At 45.9% G+C, this 20,160-nt stretch overlaps 1 protein-coding gene across 2 annotated transcripts in view; it reads left to right on the forward strand.

The window, feature by feature from the left end:
* Positions 1–20,160, forward strand: part of LOC8043963 — a 44,376-nt gene that overhangs the window by 15,091 nt on the left and 9,125 nt on the right. For both annotated transcript variants that reach the window (XR_003916495.3, XM_002416472.5), the window contains exons 2-4: positions 3,470–3,568; positions 11,301–11,444; positions 19,968–20,094. Coding sequence is in view for 1 of the 2 variants with exons in the window: in XM_002416472.5 (XP_002416517.3) it covers positions 3,470–3,568; positions 11,301–11,444; positions 19,968–20,094 (370 nt within the window). In the remaining variant the exon portion in view is untranslated. The remainder of the gene's footprint in view (positions 1–3,469; positions 3,569–11,300; positions 11,445–19,967; positions 20,095–20,160) is intronic.

Raw genomic sequence — 20,160 nt, forward strand, 5'->3', positions numbered from 1 at the left:
CGTAAAGAGCTATTTGGCGATACATACCTTTTGTGTCAAATTAGGCACTACCTACTCTCGAGAGTTCTGCCAGGAAAACGGTGTTCCCCAGGGAGGTGTATTGAGTGTCACCCTTTTTATAATAAAAATAAACTCGATAGCCCGGGCCATCCCATCATCCGTACAGTATTCACTTTATGTTGATGATCTTCAGATATTCGTCTCATCCTGTAACATTTCTTTCTGTGAACGTAGGATCCAATTAGCAGTAAACAGTCTGCTCAAGTGGGCTGATCAAAACGGCTTTAGGTTTTCACCAGAGAAAACAGTTTCTGTTTGCTTTTCTCGCTTACGGGGAGCTACAGTAGATCCATCGGTGACCATGCACTCCACTCCAATTCCAACAAAACCGGAGCAGAGGTTCCTAGGGCTCATTTTTGATAGTAAACTGTCCTTTCTTTCTCATACTAGGTATCTTAAGGTAAAATGCCAGAAAGCACTAAACATTCTTAAAGTCCTTTCTCATACCTCATGGGGCTCTGATCGTCTCTGCCTTCTCCGAATTTACAGTTCGGTGGTTCGCTCATGCCTCGACTATGGTAGCTGTGTATATGGATAGGCAAGGCCCTCAGCTCTTCGAATGCTTGACCCCATTCACCATCAGGGATTGTGACTGTCTCCATGTGCATTTCGCACGTCGCCTATCCCCAGCTTTATGCCGAGACAAATGAATGGCCTCTGGAGAAGTGAAGGTTTGCTTTGGGGTTTATGTATTCCCTTAGAATACGTTCATTCACCCTGCACGCGAGGCTGTAGAAGACAACGAGCCTCTGTAATCCCGCCTTTTAGTATAAGAAATGCAGCAGCAGCAGATTCGGTTGGACTGAGCACTACAATGCCCATGACCCCCGTACCTCAAGCAATAGCTCCGTGGGAATATAGCCTCATTTTGTGGGACTTTTCACCAAGTACAGAAAGAAAGACACCCCACCAGAATGCATCAAACAGGAATTCTATGAAATCCAAAGTAGATACGCTGGACAGAGCTCGTATTACACAGATGGCACCAAGACAGAAATGTTCGTTGGATGTGCTGTGGTTGGCCCCTCTGTTCGCTATGTTCAACGAATTGCATATACGGCCACTATTTTAACAGCTGGACTATGTGGTATCCGCCTGGCAGTTAATCTTATTATAGAAACGAAGAGCATGAAGTCAGTTGTGTATACTGATTCACTTAGTTCACTGAGAGCGCTCTCATCACTAAATATATCTAAACACCCAATAATCGTAGAGTTGCAGAATAAAATCATCGATGCTTCCAAAAGGAACATTAAAATAGTCTTTTGCTGGGTCCCTAGCCATGTTGGTATACCAGGTAATGAGGAAGCAGACCTTGTAGCCAGTTCTGCTGGTGACAAAGAAGTCAAACTGCATGACATTCCATATAAAGACTGTCACAGACTTTTAAGGCATCATATAAGAGAAAAGTGGCAGCAAGAAGGGGATGAAGAAGTAAATAACAAGCTGCACACTGTAAAGCCACTGCTTAGTGAGTGGGAGAGTGCGAGACACCGTGAACGCTTTTATGAGGTTGTCCTGTGTCGGCTAAGGATAGGGCATACGCACCTCACTCATGGCCACCTTCTGCACAGGGAGGAAGCCCCAGAGTGCGAGCATTGCAGCAATCCTTTAACTATCGCACACATATTACTAGAATGCCCTGCTTATGACCTAGACCAATGGAAACATTTTTCTCAGCTATATAAAGAGCATACGTCTTTAAACCTCCCTATTTTGCTTGGCAACGAACCATTAGTTCCGCATCACTGCGTTTTTAGCTTAGCTATCGGCCTTTTACTCCAACTATGATTTTACACCCAACTTCATGCCCATAACTACTTACAAGTCATTCACATAGTTTTAACCTATCATCAACTACTAAAGTTCTCTCCTCTTCGAAATCCTATCTGCAATAGTGTACGTACCTGGCACATCATAGCCTAAGATGCTTTTGCGCCATAAAACCCCAACCAACCAACCAACCAACCTGGTCAAAGGGGCTTTTGAAACAGCGTTGTTGCACTTTAGGTAACTGACGGCTCAATTATATGACCGGCTCATGTTCCTTCGATGATGAAAGTTGCTCCCCCGGTGAAGCAACCAAAACTGTAGAGTCGGAGGCAGAGAAGGTCTCGTTCTTGCAGGTGCTGCAAGACGCGGACCATGTGCGATCACAGCACCAGTCGTTATCCACCGGGCAAGGACAATGCCAAACTTCCCGTGTTTTTTAGTTGTGTGACTCCTCATTTGCCGTGTATTTCTTAGAAGTGGAGGGGGTATACGGCCTTTTTATAAGGAAAATGGGTGGTTTAAAGTTTTGCCATCTGTTACGAGGCTATGCGCCTTATGGTAGTTTATATAAAATTTTAAAGAATGGTTTCCAATGTTTGCACAATATAAAAGCAAATGTATGAGCTTTTAATGATTTAGTTAGTAGTTTGTTACCTTTGTCCACCAGCTCGTTCTCAATTTCTGCGCTTGCGCGTAGGAGCAGAACTTGAGTTGAATGTTTGTGAAACTTTGTGCTTAAACATTTAAAAAAAGTTGTCCCTTGTTTGTTAAACCATAATGCATTTATACGATCGTAGGGATGTCGCAAACCTGGCAGGCTTGCAACATCCCTACAATCGTGTAAACACAGCAACGATCAGTCACATTCTCATCAGAATTCGCACCACTACGATGTTGGGCGCATAAATGTTTGCACCGAGATCTAGCTCGCCAAAAATGTGCTTCACATGTGAACACTGTGTAATATACTCTTTAGGCGAGAATGTGCAGCACAGCAAATGCTGCAACGCAGTCGACCAGATGAAGTCCTATTGGCGTACACCCGAGTAGCCTCATATACGTATCCGCTGGCTGGTTGGTGCAACTGAGAAAAGAAAAACAAACAAAAATAAAAAAGTGCCTCTTTGCCATGGCATTCATCCGCACACAAATTCCACTTTCAGCACGTCCGGTCTGACCTTGACAGACGCCGACCTGGGCACTGCACCAGAGATCTCTCCGCTTCAACGCATTCGTAAAACATTTCTTGCCGTTGTTGAGGCACTAAATTAGGGCCAATGATGAAGCTGTGTCTAAAAACAAACGTAGCACAGCTGCCAAGTTCTACATGACGCGACACACTCGGAAGACAACTGAAAAAACAAGCATCTCTCCTATAGAGATGCATGGGAAACCGGCCCGCGACAGGCTACCACTAGCCGCTGCTCAAAACGCCAGCTGGTGGCAGCGCTTGCAACCAAGGTGAGGAGAGGGCTTGATCTGGCGACTGCAATGCGTGCAGCGTCCACACCTCTGTAGATATCTTACTCCATGGGTACGACCAAAGTACTGCCACAAACTTTCTTGCCTCATTTTCATCTGTTTTGTGTTTCTTGTGGTCCAACTTGGTGTGGTTCAATGTTTGTTGCCCTCTCAGCTCGGCATTGCCAAGATCAAGGAGAGCCTGCACTGTTCCGACGGATCGGCCGCCGACCTGCTCGACCTCCGCTTCCTGGCGACTGCAAATCCCGAAACGGTAATGGCTCGTATCTTTATTGTTACTGAAACGATACAAATGGCAATAAACACGGTGATCAGGATCCACAGCCAATGGCTGGTGAAGGATCCTTTCAGAAGACTGTGATGTAGCATGACAGATCGGAGCCTACACAAGTAAACATGACGACTGTCGACTTTTATATTCTTTGGATGCAGGATATCTCATGCACAAGTAATTCGAACGTAGTGTCTAAAAAAAATGTGTATCGTCTGTTTTCACGATTAATGAACACACTAGACCATAGAGCACCGTAAGCATCCTTCATATGACAAAACTCTTTGCTTAATCCCTGATTGCATATCTGACTAAGCACTAGTATTAGGACAGATCTAGTTACTATAATAAGCTATACATAATGTTATTATTTATGGCTTAGAACCGAAAGCCTGACGCATCTAGGACATGCCTAGATTATATGGTATTCCCCGGACGTTATCTGCCATCCTGGTGGCTCCAAGTTTTTTCACACCATTAAATAGTTTGTAGAAGTCTATAGTGAACCAACTCATGTCTTGTCTACATTGATCAAGAAAAATGATTCTATAGGGTGTCCAAACATTAGGGCAATAGCCAATGTTGTATCATAAAGTGCACCACTTATTCGAAAAGTGTTAATTTCTCTTCTTTTGGTCAAAAGTACATTAGTTGTGGTTAATTGTGGCACACATTATTTTACAAATGTCCACCATAACTCTGCCGGCACATTCTTTTTATTTTGAGTAGCACCAGCGGAGTACAATATCGCAACATCCCAACTTAGTTTGTGTGATCTCAGTCGGATGTTGTGGATCCATAAGACGTGTGACTCCAATGGGATGGGGCAACCTGTCACACTGTGCACAAAGCAACTGAGTTGCAAGAAAACACCACCTGGCTTAGGATCATGTGCAAAGTTAATGGAGTTTTTATCTTTTCTTTTTCAGAAGAAATTTTTTAATGGTTGCACTTTAATTCCAATGGGATAGTAGAAAGAAAGAGCTTGTAAGCATGTGCAGTGTCTGCAAGCTGTTAAAGTTGAGGCAAAACATTGTCACCTTTTTTCCAATAGGTTTCGTTTTGGCATACCCATTTCCAGGACTTTCTGGCGGCCTTAGATGCCAAACAGGAGGTACCTCACGGAGCTTCTCCATTGGCTAATGAGCTCCCACATTCTGAACTCCATTCTAAGGAGCATGGAAAGTCTGAATTGGAAGAGCCAGTGCTCCAATTGCCATTACCGCCGTCAATGGACACGCAAAGTGGCCATCTCATACGTATCACATGCATGGAGCATTTAAGTTTGAAGCTACAAATTTCCCCAGCAAAGCAGAACACTGTGAATATAACATTTATAGTTCCCAACAACATAATAAAAAAGAGCACTTCCCACTGTGCATGCAGTTTTGCATTTAGGCGGGCACTTAATGTGTGATGGTCCGTTCACACACTTGAAACCGACTACAAGACCAGTGTCTAAGCCTCTTGCAACGGCTTACGACGAAATGCACCGGTGCGGAGCCGGTCTTAAGCCATTGCAAGAGGCTTAAAAACGGGTCTTGTTTCAGTCAGTCATAGTCAAACGCAAGTGTGTGAATTGGGCCTTATCGCAGCCGTACATGTACGTCGACTACCGTCAAAGTTTTACCAAGCAGCCTTTCATATCGGACAACGTGTCCGATAAATTTGATGTCACGTCCCTGTACACTGTCATCACGTGACATTCTCACATCACATGACGTCGTGATGTAAAGCATTATGTCATGCGTAGAGTTCCGTGTTTTCAAATAAATCCAAAACACTCAGAAAAACACTCGTTAGGAAAATTTATTTGGATTTATCCAGAAAACTCAGTTTCAAGGTCACAGTACAGAATGAAAAGCAAAAAATATGGTATTTAACTAATAAAGTTTGTCAAGCGCAGGGTTAAGGCCCGTTCACACTCTTGCGACCGAGTACGACTGAGAGAGACGAGATCTCTCAAAATTTCTTAAATGTTTTTAGAATGACGGAACACACTGGCATTGTGCCGCCATCTATGCGGTGACCCTGGAACTGCATTTCACAAGAGCGAAGGTTTTGCGGGATTTCCAAGGTCAAATGTGCGTAATACCCATAGAAAGGCTCGTTCATAACCTTGGCAAAAATTTTTTCGAGCCAAGAAAGAAAGGATAATGCTCAAGAAATAAAAAAATATGCCGGACCGCCGAGCTTACACTGCTTCCCAATAGATGGCGCCAGTGTGTTCTCCGGTTTAAGAAGTTTTAAGGAACCCAGGTTTAAGAGGTCGCAAGAGTGTGAACGGGCCTTTAGGTGCTCCTAAAAAAAAAGGCCACTTCATTTTTTTTTTTCATCAGGTTTGTACAGTACAACGGGTTAATGTACTTTTGGGCCACGTTAAATGTCACTTTTATGGTTTTCAATTTGGACCATACTGTTTGTGCTTCTTAGATAGAGGAGGAGGGTTGTGTCTTTATAACGGTAAGAAAAACTTGTATATTTTACAGAAGGGCAGATGAAGCTTTTATGCTTCCCAGCGACAACGTTCAGGAGTTTGGCTATTTCAAAGCACTGATGATTATTGAAGCAACACTTTCTGAAAGTTTTGTCATGGGGTAGTATAGCACTCCCAATCGTGAGGGTGTCATTGCCAAATGCTGCTGCAGAAGTATCTTTCGATACTGGGAGCTTTTATCAATTTAGGGTATGTTTTTGTCGAGAAATCATATACTCTTATTTTTAATTTGACAAATTTTAAAACAGTAAAATGAAACTTTGAATTTCGGAAAATCGGGAATCTGCAAAAGTGAACTCCCATAAACCCTGAACTTCCAGCAAAAATTCGACGCCAAAAAATACTCTCCGAATTTTACAAAAAAAAAAAAAAAAAATGAACGCCAAAAACACGAAATTTTAGTCATGTGACGTCGTGCACCACCATAACATCGCCTGACATCACATTGCCGCGCGCAGGGCTGAGAAAGCAACGCTCAGTCACAGACCTCTAGAAAGTTATCGTTTATTCTTGTTCCAGACGTAACTTCTATCATTAATTCCTGTTTTTGTTTTCTAGAAAGTGTGTGCTCATTCTCGCCCCGAGCACGCTCGAGCCGCTTTCGCCGAATCTTCGAGATAGTGACGCCCTCTAGATAAGAGGCCGCCCGCCACCTTGTCGAGTCAGTTTTCGCCTCAGCGTTCGACTCTCCTCTTTCGCCGACTTGGACGCCCGCGACGCTCTCTTATTATCTTTTGTACCCCTTTTATTCTTGCCACAAGTTTGCCACATTAAACGTTTATTTCTTCCCGTTTATTTATTGTTCCTTTGGTCCCCACCCGTGAAAATATGACACTTGGCTTCTTGTGGCAGGGGCTATAACGTCGAACCAACAGCTGGCTGTTCTGCGTTACTGAAACTTCCCCACTGTGGTGCGGCCAACACAAGCTAGCAAGGTTCATGCAGCGCGGCCATATAAAGCCATTGCTTTTCAATTTTCTGGTCGTCTTACACAGGGGCAACCAAAATCAGCAACTGAGGTCGTGAATTTGACACTGTGCGACTTCTTCCCTCGAAGGTTCGGGAAGTCTCGCGTCTATGCCAACAAACCACCACACATTTCTGGGCTTGAGGCTGAGATTTGACCCGTCGTCGGCAAACAATGTCGAAAATGTCGTCGAGAGCAACTTCAAAAGAGAGACAATGTGCCGGCAGAGTGGTGGGGAACATTTGTCGGATATTCTGTTCCACAATTAATTCCAGCATGTGCGCTTTATTTTGAAATAAAAGCTATCCACACTTTTTGCATAAATGACATTTTGTTACGAAATTACATTTTGGCGCTCTTGTCAGGGCACCCTATAGACCTTTTCATTTCGGTAGTTGGCTGACCGTTGGGTAGAGAGCGCCCTTGCACTCGCCGCCATGGGGTTGCTTCGATTTGGTTGGTTTCGGTTTCAACGCGCACGCCATTGTGTCGCTGTTTCGTGCCATTTTCGCTTAATTTTGTGATGCAAATTTCTTTCTTGTGGCACACAAGCAATGACACAATGGTGCTGAGTCACTCGGACAACCACGAGGTGGTTTTGAGCCTGAATTGCGAGCACTTTCACGGACACCAGATGCGTCTGATTACGTCCAATCGTCAGTTTCTGCCAGGTTCGGCGGTGAAACAACTGGCCTGATGCAAAGAGAGGATTACCATCGCCCACGGCCGTACCCGCGGACAGTAGTTGGTAGAAAACAAAAAATAAAGGTCAGGAGAAGCTCCGCCCCCCCCAGGCGCTTCTTGCCTGCCGCCGGGCTTTTGCTGCGCGTGCACCGAGTGCTATGGAAGGGCTCAAGTCAGAGATTCGACTGCTCATCTTACATTGTAACACACTGTAATGCATGAGCGTTTAGTGGAGAAGCAGGTCCACAACATGATTAACAACGTGCTGAATCACGAAAGACAGATGAAGTGACAAGTTTACTGTTCGGATTTTGTAGACCAACTTTTTGTGAACTTCGCAGTCTGAAGAAGTCCCCTATAATGACATAGATGATATAAAAAAGTGTTGTTTCCTCGGCCTGTTTTATTTAAAAAAAAGTTAGATTCACGAGCAATATTTTGTAATAAACCAACCTAGGCCAACTAGAAAAATTAGTTGACTAAGGTACTCATTAACAAGATTTCACAATATTGGCCTTATGAAATAGACTATTTGTCATATGGAGATATGCTTACGACATTCTCAAGGTATGAGATAAGTGACAGGCCCCTCAATTGAAGTATGACATTTATCGACCCTAACATTTGCCAGGTGAAATTAAAGGCCACAAAAGAAGTGGTTTCCAATAAGTTTGGCTGAAGTAGAGTGCTAGTCACCACACCATATGGACCTGTGTAGAAAGCTCTTTACTGGTTCGAACCGACGCGCTTTGTAGATTTCGGCTTTGCCAGTTATACTAAAAGTGAATGCCTATACCCCGTCAACGACGCTGCACTCGTGCGATTTTCATTCGGACGGATGCTTTTCAGCATCACAAATTGTGGATCATAGGCACTCTCAAGGCTGTCTGTGACAGTTTGTTACGCGGGAAGTCAAGACCTTTGTGCTGAAATGACTTAACTGAATTGAACTGGTTATCTTAAGAAAATCATTTAACAATCGAAAGACTGTAGAAATGGGACTAATTAAGTACAGCATACAGTTTCTTGGAATTCATAAAGAAACCGATCGAACGAATGTTTATATAGCAAAAACGATTAAGGACACAGACAGATGTAGGTGTGATATTGTAAACAAACAAATTGCCTGACATTGACGTACCATTATTTCTAGCCTCAGATGAAAAAAAATTCAAATTAAACGTTCGTTGCTTATCTTGTCCACGAGTTCACCTCTATAATCGAAAGCGACTGTATTCGATCTGTTATAAATACAAAACACAATGCTTTCAGGAAACACACGTGGTTATTTACAGTGAGTATTTTGTCTCCTGCCTTGAGATCCTACCATGCGCGATTATATATATATTTACATTGTGCTTCCTATTGTGAATGTTCCACCACTATTAGTAAGCAAACCTGAGCTTTCATAAGTTACTCACCTTTGAGCCCTCCTGCTGTCTTAGAGGCATATATGTAGGGTTTTGCGTTTTTGGTTTTTATTTTTTCAAAATTCGGCGTACTTTTTTTCGGTGTTTATTTTAAAATTCGATTTTCGGTTATTTTCGGTGTATATTTATTCTCAAAAAAATTTACCGTTTTTTTTTCGGTGAACATGAAAGAAACACCATCGGACACTGGATCAGATGATCACTCAAAGAATAACGGCACATACACATACGTGGTCTTCGCTACAACTTCCGTCAGGACACACCTCAAAATCGCGGAATTTGCGGGCATAATCTTCAGCACGCTTCTTTTTCCTTCCCATTCTGACGGCGTGGCCGTCTGAGGTGATGACCGTACAGAAAGCAGTGAAATGGCAAAACAAAATCTATTGTATTTATGTTTTTAGCCACAGGGAAGTTTGAGAGACGGTGATAAGGAGGTATCAACGGCTTTCCTCGATGTCTTCTGAAGTGCATGACACCCAAACTTTTTTTAGGAACAGGAACTTGACAAACTAATCCCGATCACAGAAAGGACCCAGATGTCCCGCGAAGGCCGATCCACGACCTCTTCTGTTGCATGTTGAACCTTGGAAGAGGGCAATCACGAAGACGTCACACAACGTTGAACCTTGCAAAGCCCTCTCTCCCCACCCCCACCCACCTTGACGCAGCCCTAAGAAACTAACCTTTTTCGGTTATAACCGAGTTTTAGAAAACGGATCAGACATAGTTTTATCGGTTTAAACTTAAACGCCGAACCTACAAACGGACCTTTTTCGTTTAAAACCTAATTTTCAAAAATGAATTCGGCGTACTTTTATCGGTTTAAACCGAAAACTCCGAACCCTACATATATGTGCTCAATATGCGTGAGCGTTACCGCTGATTCATGTGCTCATATAGCCTCATCACATGTAGCTGGCACATTGACGGTAAAGATAGTCAAAACGTGTTACAAAATTAACTGCAGAAATTGTGAACATAATGACGTAATGCAATTACATGGTATACATATATATAAGTAAAGGACGTCACTTTCCGGAGTGAGGCAAGAAACGCTGTGAAACGTGACGAGAAACACAAGTTCAACGCATCCGCCAAGACGCGGAGTAGCGCGGAGGGGAGAGCGAAGCGACGAGTTGAAGCAACCTAATGGCGGCCGCATCACGTGACTCCAAGATGGCAGCACCCATGCGGCGGAGGGTGAAAAGGTCTATAAAAGTGCCTATGCCCATTTAGGATATTTCTGCTAGAAATTTTTAAGTGCTGTATTTGACTTATTTGACAATGTTGGAGAGAAACAGGCAACAGCGGAAGACTGCCGGTAACGCTGCTGCCAACAATTTATTTACGGGGAGCAGAAGTTTGCCTGCAATTAAGACAAAGTTAATGAGTATTATGCCATCTAGAGTCACTGCTTTAATACCTCCCTGTTAGAAGAGCTTCCGTAAGCGACTGTAATCACAAATTCATTGCTGGAAGCCACGCCACGTTGAGTGATTGTCATTCGAAATTGTGACGTTTATTTTTGGCTTTTTAGTTTAGGAATCTGCATTAGTGATTACTGCATATCGGGCAGTCTACGGTAAACTTTCCCAAAGCTTGGACATTGTGTATGCACAACCTCATGTATGAGGGTGATGAGAAAATTAACCGCGCTCTGGCTGTGGGATTTATTTTATTCAACTTTCCAAAAAGTTAAATAGATAACTCTTCAACATCAACACCCTGCTTTTTAATGCACTTCGTCCACCTGTCGACGAGCGTTCGTATTCCTTCATTAAGAACCGTGCACGCTCTAGGTCGTGCTCAGTCGTGGACATGCACGAGTGACCGGCTCCTTCCTGACACTTGTGCATCCCCCTTGAACTTGTGCATCCATTCAAACACGCTTCTTTGCGACGAAACACCCCCTTTATACCGTGGACAAAGTCATCAATAAATGTCGGCACAAGACACACCCTCGGACCGCAAAGAACTAATCCCAGCACGCTGCTCTTTCGTCCAAATCGTGTGGGTAAAAAGACAGAGAGGCCAACTAATTTGTCTGGCTCATCCCTGTAAGCCGACTTGGCCGTGTTTACAGAAAGGTGGAGAGAGTCGTAACCGGCTGTGGTCTTTGTGTTTTGCTCCCAGGTGGCAGCCGTCTGCGACGAAATGGAGACGGAATCCGTCTCGGATGCGAAGATGGCCGCCCTGCTGCGCTCGTTCGTGGAGCTCAAGTCTGAGACGAGCTTGATCAACGGAGTGGTCTTCACAAAACGGGCCCTCCTGCCAAAGGCGAGGAATAGTTGTAGCGTTCTGTCGGGACGATCAAGAATCGCTCAAAGCCGCAATCACGACGCTCATAGGGGTTACTAAAGACACGGCATTCGCCACTGACACGATGACCTGCGGACAGGCCTCAATTGGAAGCATGTTTCCTTCGTACTTATGGCATGCTGTGAATTTGTCTAAGAGCTGTTTTTGTATGGCGAACATGGCAGGTCCCTCGACGAGGAAAAAAGGTGCCTCAGAGGGCGGCTGCAGGCTGTCTTTCAAAGGATGTGTCAGTGCATGGGTTTCGGCTGGTTTACATGCTTGCGTTTCAGCAGGACTGAGGAACCGCTTACGACGGAAATGTGACACTGGCTCCATCTGTTGGGTAGCCCTAGAAAACTTCCGATCTCTGCACATTTCCTCAGTTTTGGCGCGTCACTCTTTGACCCCGGGCTCGAAATAACCCTAACGTCGTTTTAAACGACAGTTTCTCGTAAATGGTGCGTAGGTATGGTCTCGTGGATACTGCAATACCTTGGACCTGCCGTAAAATACCGGGCAAGTGCGTGCTCAACAAAGAGATAATCGTGAAAAATTGGGTGGCAGGCGCTTGTCCAGTCATCGGTTTTACGTGTAGATGTACCGCGCATATTTTCTCAGATCTCACAAATTTGGTAGTGGGCGCTTAACGTGGAATGGGCGGATGCGCGGTATTCTACGGTAGTTATACATGGATCGGAAATGTTCCCAGGCCACCGTTAAATTGTGACACCGTACTTTCTCGTCGTAAGCTGTCACAACTGGTTACAACGCAGGCGGTACAAACCGGTACGACGGTGTACCGGTTTGTTTGTTTCTTTTGAAATTACTTTGCCCCTCTCCTTCCCTTTCCTGGCTTCTCTCCTTGTTCCTCAGAGCATTCCAACGTCGCGTAACCCCGGATATATTTTCACTCGTTGCTCCCAGGATGTGCGCGAACACACTCCCGACGGAGGCACATTCAACGAGGTCGTCTTCCGTAATATACCGAACGATTTTTGAGACAACTTAAGTGGTAGCTTCATCCGCCGCTCGGTATGGCTCAGAAAGCTTTGTGCTCGCTCCAGAGGTACGTTTTCGATTGATGAAGCAGTCGCCAAAATTGCTAGTCGAAGCTTTTCTCTCTTCTTTCTTGCGCCGAATGTGTCATGTGACTGCTCCCTAACCGCTCTCTGTAATGCGCGCCTCTAACAAAAGAGCTTTCCACGAGTGCTGCATCCGCGTTCGGCCTGAACTTGCATCCTCAATGATTGCGCGCAAGTCTCGGCCGATTGGCGTCGTACACTCTTTTCCAATCTGTACCTCGTGTTGGCCTCCAGTGGGTAGCCTCTCATCTCTTGGCGACCTTGTGCATCACCGAGAGAGGGGAAGCGCACTTTCCTGCCCTTTTCAGTCCTTATTTCGTACATTTTTTCTGCACCACCTGTTTCTGCTGCTCTCTTTCTTGCCCTTTCCACTTCTCCCCATTCCACGCGCTTGCCCACACCACCCGCTTCAGCTCCTCCCGCTCCTGCCTGCTGGTTCCGTAGCTCAGTCAGCAGCGCACTCGGTTTTCAGCGCTACGGCCTTATTTACGAGCAGGGGTGGATTTAGAAGGGAGGGTCCGGATGTCCTGACCCCCCTCTTGATTTCTGCATGTGTAAAATTTAGGGCATAAAACGAAGGAGAGGGGGAGGGGGTTCCTAAACATATGGTACGCTGATCAACACCGGACCCCCCCCCCCCCCCCCCCCCTCAGGAAATTCCTGCATCCGCCCCTGTTTACGAAGGCCGATTGGGAAGTGATGAGCCCGCCTTTTTCTTTTTACAAGGAGGTAGGCTGGCAACGCTGTGCTGGTGTTTTGTGACAATTCTTTGTCAACATGTCGAAATTTGTAGTTGAACCACCGTAGCCCTCAGCATTCTGTCACAGCGAGTGAAGGCACCTTATTTATTATTATTATTATTATTATTGTACTGCATTGAATTTTGTTTTAAGCCCCCGCAGGGGGCACCTGTGAAAGCAGGTGTTTGGAGAGTGGCGTCTCCACGGACCCCGAGCCCCGCAGGGGGCGCCTGCACCTTAGGTGCTAGGTGCTTGGTGAGTAGCGTCACCACGGATCCCAGCCACGTGGGCCACCATACCCGCACGCAGGGGGCACCTGCTTTTCAGTAGGTGCTTGGTGAGTGGCGTCACTACGAACCCCGAGCCATGTGGGTTTGCCCACCCACGTCTGGCTGTGCGTGGCGTACCCGTGTCCGGGGAAAGGGGGACCCTGGTGGTTGAGCTGAGCCCGGGGTATGTTTGGACCCTTCGGGGCCCCCTGGGCAAGGCAATACACCGCTTCGGCCTCTGCTTCCCGTAGGCGGGTGTCCTGGCTTGGCCCGACCAGGATGATTCAGTCAGTCGCCTCTTCTACCCTATTCTTCCTTCTTTCACTTTTCCTTCCACCTCTTTCTCTTTTCTTCTGCTCTCTCTTCCTTCCTTTTTCACCTCCTTAGGCGGCAAGGGCCAACCTTGCCGCCTAAGGAAACAGGACCTATCCCTGCAACCACACTAGGGTATAGTGCCCGGGTAGCACTGGTAGAGTAATTGTGTCAGCCAAGCCTTTCTTAGCTATGGCACATTACCTACCGCCTTGTTGGGCTCCGTGGTGGGCGGTGCACCCGGGCTCTGAACTTTCCTTCCCATCTTTATGGGTCTGCAAAGCAAAACCTTTCTCGATCGGGCTCCGAAAAGAGTCCGCACCGAAGCACGTACACTTGATGTTCCAGTAGTAGTTACTCCGCAGTATCCAAAGTTTTTGGTGATGCACTCAGAAACTGAGAAACCACTAAGTAAACTGTCCCCTTTTCTTGTCGCGAAAACTCTAGAAGGTGTTGTGGGAAAGACCTTTCAGGCTAAGAAGATGACATCAGGTGACCTCCTCATAGAGGTTCACACAAAGATCCAGAGTGATGCTCTATTAGCATTGAACTCCATCTCTGATTTCAAAGTCACCGTAACCCCCCACCGCACACTAAATACAGTACAAGGCGTAATTTCTGAAGACGACTTATTAGAAACTCCAGAAACGGAAATCGTAGAGGGCCTCTCCAGCCAGGGTGTGATCGCCGTACGGCGCATCACACTTCGACGCGACGGCGTGGAAGACAAAACAAAACACATCGTACTGACCTTTGCAATGACCACCCTTCCACCAGCTGTCAAGGCAGGTTACCTGCATTGCCGCGTTCGGCCATACGTACCGAACCCGCTGCGCTGCTTCAAGTGCCAGGGGTTCGGCCACGGCTCACGGAGCTGCCGCGGATCTGACACGTGTGCGAGGTGCTCTAGCAAAGAGCATTTCGCAGATCACTGTGAGAACGAACCAAAGTGCACCAATTGCAAAGGGAAGCACGCTGCATATTCTCGGTCTTGTTCTCTCTGGAAGCAAGAAAAAGAAATACTTACATTGAAGGTCCAAGAGAACATTCCATACCATGAGGCAAAGAAGCGTGTCTTGTTTGCCTCACGTGGTTCATATGCAGAGGCTGTGCACAGGGGACCTGCACGGCCGATGGTGTCCACGGGGACGCAGACATCTTCGGATGACCTGCGTGTCCCGTCGGGGTCCCCCTCCACCTCGGGAGTGGTGCGGCAAACACCGCCTCCGAGCACTAGGAAAGATGTGGGCGTGCCCACACCCAGTAAGGAGCAAGGCTTGGCGACCCTTGCTCCTCGCACTGCTCTGCCCCCCAAAGGACGGGGTATGGCACCCCGCCCTTCTGGTACCCAGACGATCCCTGGCCTGCCAACCAAGCCAGCGACATCCAAGGGTCAGCCATTGGCGACTACCACCGACGAGCCAATGGATCAAAGTGGGCTCAAGTCCGACGAGGACAGGTCCATGTCAGGGTCGGAGTGTTCCCTTCCCGGCACTGGTGGATCCACCAGTGAGCAGAAGGGTGCCACTAAAAAGAAAAACACAGCTCGTATAAAGATTGATTTTAAGACCTGAAAATATGTTCCTTGTCTGTATTTAATCTTTTCTTCATTTTTACGTTTTTAGCTTTTTAGATTTCACTCTTTTAAATTATGGCCTGCTTTATGCAATGGAACTGCAGAGGTCTTTTTTGTAATTTAGATGATGTGAAGCTCTTGTTGCAGAGGCATGAACCCTCTGCATTTTGCCTCCAAGAGACTTACCTCAAACCACCCAACAGCAACTTTCTTAGATCATATCAAGTCTACAGGAAGGACCGCGTGACTACCTCTGGCGCTGCCGGTGGAGTTGCTGTTGTCGTAGACAGTGGCACTCCTGCATATGAGGTCCCCCTAGACACGCCCCTGGAGGCCGTTGCGGTGGGGTTACTACAGCAACGCCTTATTACAATTTGCTCCATTTACATCCCCCCTTCATTTGCCCTGGAACTCGCCCAACTTGAAACTTTAGTCGATCAGCTCCCTGAACCTTTTATTTTAATGGGCGACTTTAATGCACACAATCCCCTCTGGGGTAGTGTCCGAACTGACACTCGAGGTGCTGTTGTGGCGCGGTTTTTATCTCTCAGAGAAGTATGTGTATTAAATACAGGCGAACCAACATATTTCAGTTCTGCTAATCACTCCTTTTCTTGCATTGACCTCACTATTTGTTCCGCTGCACTTTTTACAGATTTTATTTGGAATGTATTGGATAACCCTTATGGAAGCGACCATTTTCCGGTGTATCTTACTCCCTTAGAAGTCCTGCCCAGGCTGCCTTGTCGTTCCCCCTGTTGGAAGATCTCTTCAGCAGATTGGAACCTTTTTCAGTCAAATATCCCCTCTTCCCTGGATCTTTCGCAAGCGGCCTCCGTGGACGAAAAAAATGCTCTCATAACAACAGCAATTGTTGAGGCAGCCCGTCTGTCCATCCCACAGACATCCGGCAAGCTGCCGAGACGTCCTAAACCGTGGTGGGATAATGAGTGTAAAGAATCCCGAAACCGCCAAAACTGTTCTTGGGCAAGATTTAGGAGGTATCTCACTTCCATAAACCTCCTGGCATTTAAGCAATTACGTGCAAAAGCCCGCTATATTAGGAAACGGGCGAAAAGGAGATCCTTTTGCTCATATGCATCTTCTATTAATAGTTTCACGCCAGCGAAGATTGTCTGGGACAGAGTAGGTAAAATGGATGGTGACTACCATCCTTTCTCAATCCCCTTGCTGTTAGACGAGAAGGGAGAAGCATTTTTATCATTATATGAACAAGCCAACGCACTTGGTAGACACTTTGCACAAGTCTCTAGTTCTGAAAACTACACTGCAGAGTTTCTGCAGTTTAAGTCCAAGCGCGAGAGAATTCCAATTGGTAGATTAGAAGATTGCACTGGAAAGTATAATTGTCCTTTCTCCCTCGTCGAGCTCCGTCGAGCCCTTGCTGCTGCAAAGCCTACATCCCCTGGACTTGATGCAATTCACCTTAGCATGCTTTCTCATCTACCTGAAACATTTCTAGTTATTCTCCTCCAGTTTTTTAACATCATCTAAGTGAAAGGAAAGTTTCCTAGCACCTGGAAACAGGCTATTGTCATCCCCATCTGAAAACAAGGAAAGGACAGAAGTAAAGCCACGAGCTACAGGCCAATTGCCCTTACTAGCTGTTTGGGGAAAACTTTTGAGCGGCTGGTCAACAACAGGCTAATCTACATACTAAAAGAAAAGAACCTACTAAGCAATTTCCAGTGTGGTTTCCGCACTTCCAGGTCTACTGTTGACCACCTGGTACGTCTTGAGACGACGGTCCGCGAGGCTTTCATAAATAAGCAATTTTGTCTGTCTGTATTTTTCGACCTTGAAAAAGCTTACGACACCGCCTGGCGTTATGGCAAACTCCAGGACCTTATCTCTATGGACATGAAAGGGAGAATGTTCAACTGCATTGCTGACTTTCTGCAGGATCGTAGCTTTCAGGTACGCCTGGGAGCTACAATCTCCGACCCTTTCTCCCAGGAGAATGGCGTGCCGCAGGGCTGTGTCTTAAGCGTCACTTTGTTTATTATAAAGATAAATTCTCTATCTCAAGTAATTCCGCCCACAATCTCTCATTCTCTTTACGTCGACGATGTCCAGGTTTGTTTTTCTTCGTGTAACTTAGCCATCTGTGAGCGACAAGTTCAACTTACGGTGAACAGGATGAGTAGGTGGGCTGACCAGAATGGCTTCCGGTTTTCTGCCGAGAAGACTGTAGCTGTTTGTTTTTCTTGAAAACGAGGAATGTCTCCTGAGCCATCATTGTATATTAAAGGTACACCCATTCCGGTTAAACCGGAGCATAAGTTTTTAGGCCTAGTATTCGATAGTAAATTAACTTTTGGCCCGCATATAAAGGAACTAAGATTAAAATGTCAGCGAAAGTCGAATCTTCTTAAGGTCCTTGCACACCGTTCTTGGGGTTCCGACCGTATCTGCCTTTTGCGAATCTACGGGGCCTGTGTTCGCTCAGTTTTGGATTATGAAAGTATTGTTTATGGTTCTGCTAAACCCTCTACACTTAAAATGTTAGACCCAATCCATCACCAGGGAATCAGACTGGCAACCGGAGCCTTTCGAACGTCCCCCGTGCCCAGCTTGTATGCCGAGTCAAATGAGTGGTCGCTTGACTAACGTAGATTTTATCTTAGCACGCAGTACTATTTAAGACTCCGTACTCTTCCACAGCACCGAAATTTTTCTTTGATTGAAAGCATAAAATATGAGCAGGCCTTTCAAAACAAGCCATCCGTAACGCGTCCCTTTGCACTGCGTGTGAAGGATGCTGCAGCGGCTTATAGTTTTGACATATCTTGTTCTGTCATGGAAACTGAACAAAGACTTGCTCCTTGGGACGACCTAACTATAACATGCGACCTCTCTTTGACAAAATACAACAAGAAAGTGGCAGCCGCTAGTGTTATAAAACAAGAATTTTTTGAGATTGCTAGTCGTTACGAGACGGACAAAAGTTTTTTTACTGATGGGACGAAAGGTGCTGGCTATGCTGGCTGCCCTGCAGTTGGGCAATCCTACCATCGTGTTATTCAAATTAATGCCAATGCATCTGTGTTTACAGCTGAGCTTCATGGACTCTTAGTGATTGTAGATGAAATAATCAAACAAAAATACAGATTATCTGTGATATTTACAGACTCGCTCAGTTCCCTCCTTGCCCTTAACTCTGCAACATCCTGGAAGCATCCCCTGGTTTGTCTGCTTCGTGTTAAACTAATGAATGCTATAAAGCAAAACATCTCTATTCACTTTTGCTGGGTTCCTAGCCATATAGGAATACACGGCAATGAGGAAGCCGACCGAGCCGCAGGTGCATGTGTAAACAGGTCCATTGAAATTCACACCCTCCCAGTGACAGATTATAGAACCACACTACGAAATACAATCAAAAATTCTTGGCAAGTAGAGTGGGACTCTGACCCTCACAATAAGCTATATAAAGTTAAACCTGTTTTGAGTGAATGGCGCAGCGCCAGACATCGAGAAAGGTTCTATGAGGTCATCTTATGTCGACTGCGGATAGGCCACACACACCTGACTCACAGCTACCTTCTAAGAAACGACGACCCACCGATGTGTGACTGCTGCTCAGAAACTTTAAGTGTACTTCATATCCTTTTAGTTTGCCCACAATTTAATAACGAACGCCGCTCCTACTTTTGTATCTTTTTCAGAAAACGAATACCTTTCCACTTGGCCCTTTTACTTGGGATCAGCCCGTTACTCCGTACAGACAAGTTTTTAACTTTTTAGAAAAGTTTAATATTTTACATCGACTTTAAACTACAATCTTGTTTAAGTGATATTTGATATTTTGACCCACTGCAATAGTAAACATTTAGTCTTGTGATATTTACTTGCCCTGTGTTTGGCGCACTATGGCCCATGTTGCTGCTGCGCCAGGAAACTCAAAATTCATTCATTCATTTGTTTTAAGCTTTCGAAGAAGCATCTGCACTGTAACTTTTCTCGTATAGCCTGGACTTGTTGCCCCGTGACTTTTGGGCATTCCCACCAATTAAAAGAAGAAAAACTGCATGAAAAGTAATTTTCTTCGGAAATGTCACGAAACAGTGTTTTGCATTTCATGAGATGATCTTTAATGCATTCTAAAAAATATGTTGAATGTTCAGACCTGTAGAGTCATCTTATATCGAACAAAAAAATGAGTCTTATGGCTTTTCAATCGGCCCCTTTAGAAGGTACCTAGCGTCGGGGGGGGGGGAAAAGATGCAGGGGGCAAAGGGGAAGAGACCAGGCGCACGCTTCGGACGAGACAGGGACACGCGAAATGGCGGGGTCAAAGCTGGGATGCGCAACCTCCAGGTGCAACCTTTGCATTCCACTTGCGCTGGAGCGCCAACTTTGGCAGCTATCTTTTGCGTAGGCGCCGCGCACGACGACGTTCGTGCCGTCTAGGCATAAAATAAGTACAGAGTTCCTCGGCAAGGTCGTCGCGAAGCGATATGGGACACGTTGTGGGTTACCCTGGTTTCTCCCCGTCACAGATAGAAAGCTGGAAGGAGAGCTCGGCGCCCCGACTCCTGGTCGAGTCGATCGCCGCGTTTGTGACGGCGCTGCCGCAGGTCAGCGTGGAAGGACTGCTTGTGCCGCTCGCCCAGCTGGCCCACCCAGGTGCGGAGGAATCTCGCGATGCAACGACTTTTTTTTTTTAAAGTTCCTCGATAAGAGCTTTTTACT

Source organism: Ixodes scapularis, unplaced genomic scaffold, assembly GCF_016920785.2.
Source record: "Ixodes scapularis isolate PalLabHiFi unplaced genomic scaffold, ASM1692078v2 PGA_scaffold7__128_contigs__length_106722199, whole genome shotgun sequence".
Taxonomy (NCBI): domain Eukaryota; kingdom Metazoa; phylum Arthropoda; class Arachnida; order Ixodida; family Ixodidae; genus Ixodes; species Ixodes scapularis.